Source organism: Dipodomys merriami, unplaced genomic scaffold, assembly GCF_024711535.1.
Source record: "Dipodomys merriami isolate MVZ:Mamm:240054 unplaced genomic scaffold, mDipMer1.0.p SCAF_175, whole genome shotgun sequence".
NCBI lineage: Eukaryota > Metazoa > Chordata > Mammalia > Rodentia > Heteromyidae > Dipodomys > Dipodomys merriami.
In genome coordinates this window covers 1,559,932-1,568,069 of record NW_027203104.1, presented here as the reverse complement: position 1 = coordinate 1,568,069, position 8,138 = coordinate 1,559,932, and the positions used below count along the sequence as shown (strand labels likewise).

At 39.8% G+C, this 8,138-nt stretch overlaps 1 protein-coding gene across 1 annotated transcript; it reads right to left on the bottom strand.

Annotated features, from left to right (window-relative positions):
- Positions 1-3,371: 3,371 nt before the first annotated feature.
- Positions 3,372-5,973, bottom strand: LOC138829672 (zinc finger protein 268-like). Its single transcript, XM_070026145.1, has one exon. The coding sequence runs from the start codon at positions 5,940-5,942 to the stop codon at positions 3,966-3,968; it is 1,977 nt and encodes a 658-aa protein (XP_069882246.1). The 5' UTR covers positions 5,943-5,973; the 3' UTR covers positions 3,372-3,965.
- Between the last annotated feature and the right edge of the window lie 2,165 nt (positions 5,974-8,138).

Sequence of the window (8,138 nt, the reverse complement as noted above, 5' to 3'; positions counted from 1 at the left end):
TTTACATGCCTTGAGTTATTTCTGGTACTGAATAAGGGCTTCGATGTTTGTTTGCGTTTTTGCTGGTCCTGGGGCTTGAACTCAGGGCCTAGGTGCTGTCCCTACACTTGATTGCTCATGACTAGTACTGTATCACTTGAGCCACATGTTCCCTTCAAGCCATTGGGTGAATTGGAAATAGTAATTTCAATGACTTTTGCAGCTGGGCTGGTTTTGAAATATGATCCTAAGATGTCAGCCTTCTGAGTAGATAGGAGTACATGTGTGAACCACAGGTGCCCAGCTGCTTCATAAGTGTGCTGAGACCTCTTAAAATCAGCCAAATACTTTACACTGACCCAACAGTTTTCATCAGGTGAGTTTCAGACACTCCTCAGGGTGAAAGGGAGAAAAAAGCTGAGTTGGGAACTAGGAATATTCTCAGGTGCTAATGTGTCAGAAACTATTCATGGGGAGATGAATGTGTTTTTCTTTTATTAAGGAGGTGCCATGGACTGGCTCTGTCGGGACGACGGAGGACACCTAGTGGAGGTAACTGGAATAGGTGGGGAGATGGCCAACAGACAATTCACACAAGAGGAGTGAATGCTGAATGTGATTTACTGCAGAGGATAACAAGCTTTTATAGAAAATATCTCCATGAGACAGGGCAAAAGGTTACACAATCTTGCTGCAAGACTTCGTTCTTGGGTGGTCATCAGCTGCTCGCCTGATCTTGTTTTTTGCATGATGAGCTATGACGATAGGCAGTTGTTTTCGGCTTTACCTCTATTTTTAAGAAATACAGTTGTTTCGAGATGTTTATCACCTATTAACCATTAACCAGAGCATATGGGCAAGGTGCTGGACAGAAAGGCATGAACTCTAGTACTCTATTGTTACTTTTGTTTAGTTTTGTACTTTATGCGTTTCGAATCTTTTCTAAGCAATTATTCTTCTTTGCCATTTTTTAGAGGGTCCCCATTTTGTGGCCCAAAATCATGATATTCAGTATACTTAGTTAAATCTGGCCATATATCTAATTCAAGCTCATAGTGTCTTCTCTGTAACCCTTTCACATAATCGTTTCCTCTTCTCCATAGAGGCCTTAACTGTCTCATAAGATCTTTCTTGTTCCTTTTTTGATAGTATGCACCAAGGAGGCCTAGATCTAGCAAGTCTCTCAGTAAATGCAAGAGAGTAAAAGGAAGTTCTTTCTCCTAAGTAGTTTTCCCAACCGTTGCCATCCTTATCATATACACCTGTAAAAGGCTATGGATCTGGGGGAAGTCTCTGTGGTCCTCTAAATAATGGAGGATTCCACTATTTTCCTCTGATAACCCATTGCCACCTTCCATCTACCAACCTTTTAGGAATCTTATTTAGCTTTTGGTCTAAATATTCCTCTACATCTTTCTTATCTACAGGATATCTATATGAGTCTATTGTCTATGCTCCAGGATTAAAGGGAAGTCTCCAATAGCCATACACTCTTTCTGCTCTAGCCATGCCTACTGCTTCTTGTAAATTTCTTACAAACAATTCCTTTTGCTGAAGTGACGTCATGAAACCTCCCAATACTTTTATATTTACTTATGACTTGTCTAATAGCCTCCATAAGAGGGACTTTCAGGGTAGCACTTAACTCTGGTGAGCTAGTCATGTTCTCAGGACACTCATCAGATGCTGGAGTCGTCAACACTTCCAAGAAAGAGCCCTGAATGAGGGAAAGTTGAGCATGAGTAAGTAGAACAAGCAACAGGAGCAGTAAAAGATTAATAGGCACTCCTATTCAGTGAAAAAAAGAAAAACAGGAACATATCTTTCCCAGGGCCTTGCCAGCCTTTTTAGGAGGTAGGCCTCTTTGAAGCCCCATTCTCTGAGGTAGACTTCTGTGAAGTCCTATTCTCAGGGGTAGGCTTCTGTGAAGTCCCATTCTCAGAGGTAGGCTACTGTGGAGTCCCATTCTCAGATCTAAAAGCAGGTGTTCCAGGCTAAGCAGACTCCACAGAAGTAGGCGTGGCAACAAGGGTATTTATTTTTTATTTTTTTTGGTTCGGTCGTGGGACTGAACTCTGGGCCTGGGCGCTGTCCCTCAGCTCTTCAACTCAAGGCTAGTGCTCTATCACTTCAACCACAGTGCCACTTCTGGCTTTTTCCTTTTTGCTTATATGGTGCTGGGGAATCAAACCCAGGGCCTCATGCATGTAAGGCAAGCGCTCTACAAGTGAGCCACCTTCCCAGCCCTGCTTTTATTTTCAATCAATGAAATTCCTTCACTTTTAGTCCTCTTCTTTGTAAGAGTCTTCATTTCCTGGGTTTTCAATTCCAAATAATTTAAATAACCTTAATGCTATCCCTCCTTTGAGGACTTGATCATATAGTAAAGGAGTTTCCTCCTTTATGTGCCTGTATTTAGGTCCTGATATGGGTCTGTGTTCTGTTGCACCATGACTGCACCTGAGATGAGCTGGTTAGTAGAGCCAATGATTGTGGAAAACATCTGACATAATGAATAGTGCTGTGGAGGGTTATGGATGGATTCAGGTGACTGGATGAATTTGTAGTGACATATATGTATATTTACATACATAGATATGCATACCCACACACACACAATGTAATCACCCTGGTGAGCTGCTGATGAATGCGTCCCTTGTAATCTGTCACTCAAAGCCAAGAGGTTCACATTTATGAACCATTGGGACATTCTCAAGTATGTCTCTAAAGTCCTCATAAGCTGTTGCTATGGAGACATGTTCATGTGGGGCTTCTGAATTCTGTTTTTACACATGGGATTGTGGAATGTTAAGTGTATATTCTTTTTTGTTTTCTTTAGCTCCAAGAATGGGACTCAAAGCCAGTACATGATACTTTGCTCACTTACTAATGCTCTAACAACTAAGCCATACCTCTATCCCTTAAAGTATGTATTTTGTCTATTCTGTTGTGAAAGACTATATGAATATATGACAAATACTACCAGCTCTATAAAAATTATAGAACTGTTCATTTCCAGGGGTGAAGAGACTGATGTTTTAGAAGGTATTCTAGGTTTACAGAAAAATTTGAAAATTGTTTCCCACAAGAAATCTGAATGGATTCTATGTCACTTTTATTGAATTTCACCACATAAAATAAGTATTTACTAAATCAACTTTATTACTCATCTATAATTCTCAAATATTTCTCATTTTTAAACGTTACAAAATTCCATTAAATCACTCAATTTCTTTATAGATTCTATGAAACTACTTATTTTCCTAATTTATAACATTTCAGTTTTACTTACATAAGTTTTGTAAACACCTTTGAAGAAAGTAGACTGCTTCCCAATGATAGGATTCATGATACTAAATACAACAACCTCAAAATTAGAGATGTGGCACAAAGGGTAGAGTGCTAAGCTTGAGAATAAAAGCCAAAGGGAAGTAAAGGGCCATGAGTTCAAATGAAACTAACAGCAAAATAAAAGGAAAAAGGTAAATATCATCCTAGAATTTCATGAAACAGGAAATTAGACATAATCATCTTCTTGTAGATCTCCCAATAGAGAATGTTAGAAATGGAACTTGAGAAATTTTAGAAGATGGACATTTAGGGAAGAATGACTGAGAGTACTTAGAACTTTTTTGAAAAACTTTCTACATGTTTTACATTGCTATGATTTCTCATGTGTGTGTGTGTTAAATGATGAACCCTGAGCTGTGACTTCTGGTTGAAGAATTCCACATTTCTACCTTGATAAGGTTTGTATCCTGTGTGGGTTCTCTATTGCAAACTGACTTCTCTTCCAAATGAAAGACTTTCCCTACTTGTTACATACTAGAGATTTCTCATTTGGGTGAATTTTCTTATATGCTAGGCTGTGGCCTCCTGTGGACGGTTCTTTCCACATTTGTTGCAGTCATAAGGCTTCTCTCTTGTGTTGTGCTCTCTGATGAAAAATAAGGGTTGACTTCTGTGTGAAACTCTTTCCACAGCTGTTACATTCCTAAAGTTTTACTCCTGTGTGTTCTCCGATGGACAGTAAGGTTTCCCCTGTGGCTGAATGACTTTCCACACAGGTCACATTCAAAAGGTTTCTCTCCTGTGTGTGTTCTCTGATGGTCAGAAAGGTATACCTTCCTGGTGAAAGACTTTCCACAGCTGTTACATTCATAAGGTTTCTCTCCTGTGTGCATTATCTGATGGATGTTAAGTGCTGCCTTCCACCTGAAAGACTTTCCACACTCCATACATTCATAAGGTTTCTCTCCTGTGTGTATTATCTGATGTGATTTAAGGATCGACTTCCGGATGAAAGACTTTCCACACCAGCTACATCCATAAGGTTTTTCTCCCGTGTGTTTTCTCTCATGGACAGTAAGGCCGATTTTCTTGGTGAAAGACTTTCCACACCTCCTACATTCATAAGGTCTCTGTCCTGTATGTGTTGCCTGATGGGCAGTAAGTTGTGACTTCATGGCGAAAGACTTTCTACACACATTACATTCATAAGGTTTCTCTCCCGTGTGTATTGTCTCATGGATAGTAAGGCATGTTTTCCGGGCGAAAACCTTTCCACACCTGCTACATTCAAAAGGTCTCTCTCCTGTATGTGTTGTCTGATGGATCCTAAGGTTTCCTTTCTGGGTGAAAGACTTTCTACACACATTACACTGATAAGGTTTCTCTCCTGTGTGTGTTGTCTGATGGATTTTAATTTGTGCCTTCTGGGTGAAAGACTTTCCACATATATTACATTTGTATGGTTTCTCTCCTGTGTGTGTTGTCTGATGGACATTAAGGGTTGTCTTCTGGGTGAAAGACTTCCCACATTTCTTACATTCATAAGGTTTCTCTCCTGTGTGTGTTCTCTGATGGACAGTAAGGTATGCCTTCAAGTGAAAAGATTTTCCACACTTGTTACATTCATAAAGTGTCTTTCTTGTGTGAATTTTCTGATGAAAAGTAAGGTTTGCCTTCCGGATGAAGGACTTTCCACACACATTACATTCATAAGGTTTCTCTCTTGTGTGTGTTGTCTGATGGACAGTAAGGTGTGCCTTCTGGATGAAAGACTTTCCACACACATTACATTCATAAGGTTTATCTCCTATGTGTATTCTGTGATGATATGTAAGTTTTGACTTCCGCATGAAAGACTTTCCACACAGGTTACATTCATAAGGTTTCTCACCTGTGTGTGTTCGCTCGTGAGCAGTAAGGTTTGTCTTCTGGGTGAAAGACTTCCCACACTGGATACATTCATAAGGCTTCTCTCCTGTGTGTGTTTTCTGATGGACAGTGAGGTATGACTTCAGGCTGAATGGCTTTCCACACAGGTTACATTCATAAGGTTTCTCTCCTGTGTGTGTTGTCCGATGGACAGTGAGGTGTGCCTTCTGGCTGAAAGACTTTCCACACACATTACATTCATGAGGTTTCTCTCCTGTGTGTGTTAGCTGATGGACAGTAAGCTGTGCCTTCCGAGTGAAAGACTTTCCACACAGGTTACATTCATAAGGTTTCTCTCCTGTGTGTGTTGTCAGATGGACATTAAGGGTTGTCTTCCGGCTGAAAGACTTTCCACACACATTACATTCATAAGGTTTCTCTCCTGTGTGTTTTGTCAGATGGACAGTAAGGTGTGCCTTCCGGCTGAAAGACTTTCCACACACATTACATTCATAAGGTTTCTCTCCTGTGTGTGTTCTCTGATGGACAGTAAGGTATGTCTTCCGGGTGAAAGAATGTCCACATTGGTTAGATTCTTTAACTACAGGAGATACTCCAGGACTATAAGCAGCACATATCCCATTAGACTCGCCATGGAGAAGCATGTTCTGACACTGCCTGAACTCCTCTGTCCTTATCCCTAAGGAGTTCCCATTATTCCTAATCAGCTCTGACTTAGGTTTGGATCTCAAATTAAAAGTTGTTATTAATTTCACATTTTTCTCCCCTGTATTAATATTCATGACTCCGACTTCAGACAGACAATCATAGGGATTCTCCTGACAGGTCTTAGTCCTGTACTCCTTTTCTTGGACATCTACAATGAGATATAGAAAGACAGACAAAAACAGAAATGAGACCTCAAGATTCCTTAATGTAACAGTAAAGGCATTTCCGTGCATCCTAACTGTTACGAGATTTTAAAAGATCAAAGCAGGAACTCTTTGATGCAGAATATAAGCTTTTCTCTGTAATGTATTAGTTAAGAAAGTAGCACTGACATTTTACAATGGTAAATAATGTTTTTCTGTTTCAGTTTTTCTCAAGGAATTAATTACTCAAATGATTCATCTACACACTATTAGTTATAAGCTGAGTACTAAACATTTGCCTTTAATACCCTCGAGGTTTGGTCCTAAGGGAATAGCTATTATTTTTCTTTTAATTTGTGGAAATAATTTATACATTTTGCTGCTTAGCTTCTCAACCATTAGGTGAGGAACAGAAATACTGTCTAGATTTAGGGACCATTAGGGTGTTTGATACATCCCTTGGCCTTTCCGCTAAGCATGGAAGGTTCCTGAGAGTAAGGATTTATACCTCCATCTCTTCAGTTCTAACTTCTCACTAAGAATTACTTTAGGGATTGGTGGCATTTTTAAAATTGGTTTCCCTCACCCTTAGTCAAATTCTCATCAAATTTCCTTTTCTAACACTCCTGCTCCTTCACAACCATTCAAGACCAAAGATACTGCAGCTCACCACCCAGGTAGTCATCCCCTATGAACCAAAAGCTTTGCTTCTGAATCTCACTCACTTCCAACATCACCAAGAAGCAATTTTCCTCTCACAGGATAGCAGTCCTGGCATACTCCTCATTTCCTCATACCTGCATAGGCCTTGTTTCAATGAAAATGAGACCTCATTTTCTACATTTCTCATTTCCTTTTTCTGTTTAAGAAGGATTTCTACAAAGAAAAAGAAAATTGTTCACTTTAACTATACTGGGACAGCCAAATCAGTTTGTCTCCATGTAAATTCTTGATTGTCATGTCCTTAAGACAAAGGATCACCTAGTTCTCTGCCACACATGACTCAGGGAACTAGGAACATTATTGCTCAGTAAAGCTCATTAAACTTACCAAGTGTACTCTGGCTACAAAACTATCATGCAAGATGCTTTATCTCACCTGTGAGATTTTTGTCTGAGGCTTCTCTTATCCATGGTTCTGACCCTTGCTCCAGCTTGGCAATCAATTTAGGTTTAGGAACACAGTGTCCTGTTATTAACAAGTAGAGAAGAACTATTGGTAGGATGGGTCATCATTACTGTAAGGTCTTAGACATCATGTTCACAAACTTGCTCCTAAACCTTGTTTCTCATTTCTTATCCACTCCCTTGTTGATATTCCCCAGCTTTCAACTTATTTTGCCAATTGTGTGGCTTGAACTCAGCTCTTTTGCTCAAAGCTAGCATTCTGCTAGTTTCAGTCCCAGCTACATTTGTAGATTGTGAAGGGATTTGGAGATAAAAGCCTCATGGTCACTTTTCTGCAGTTGCAGGCTTCAAACCAACATCCTCACATTTCTGCCTCCAGAGAAGCTAAGATTACAGGTGTTAGCCACTGCACCCAGGATCAGGGTTGATTACAAATAACCACTTTCAACTAGTGATTTTCAGATCATACTTCAAATAGTGATGTACTTTCTATTCTAGACTATATTTGCACGTACAGAAATCAACCCAAGTTTAGGATGACAGTCTTCTTTCTATTAGTGGAATGTAGTTTAGATTTTGGGTCCAAGTGCTGATTGGGTTTCTTGATGAATGGGAATAAAATTGTCTCTAATTACATAATCAAGTGGAAAAAATGGACAGGAATTTTATATTCCCACGGACTGGAATCGTCTACCGAAACAACATAAATATTTATATATCTACTTAAAAAAAAAACAGCCTTTGATCTCGCATGTTCAAATGACTTTTGCTCACCTAAAGACAAGAGGTTGCTGTAGGTCTCCAGCATTACATCTCTATGCAGGGTCCTCTGAGCATGATCCAAGTCTTGCCACTCCTCCCAGCTGAAGTCCACAGCCACATCATCAAATGACACCAGCTTCTGTAATGGCACATTTGAATCAAGTAATTAGCCCAAGTCAGGAAGGTCTGTGGGACTCATCCCCAATTAATCACCAGGAGAAAAGCAGAACTGGTGCTC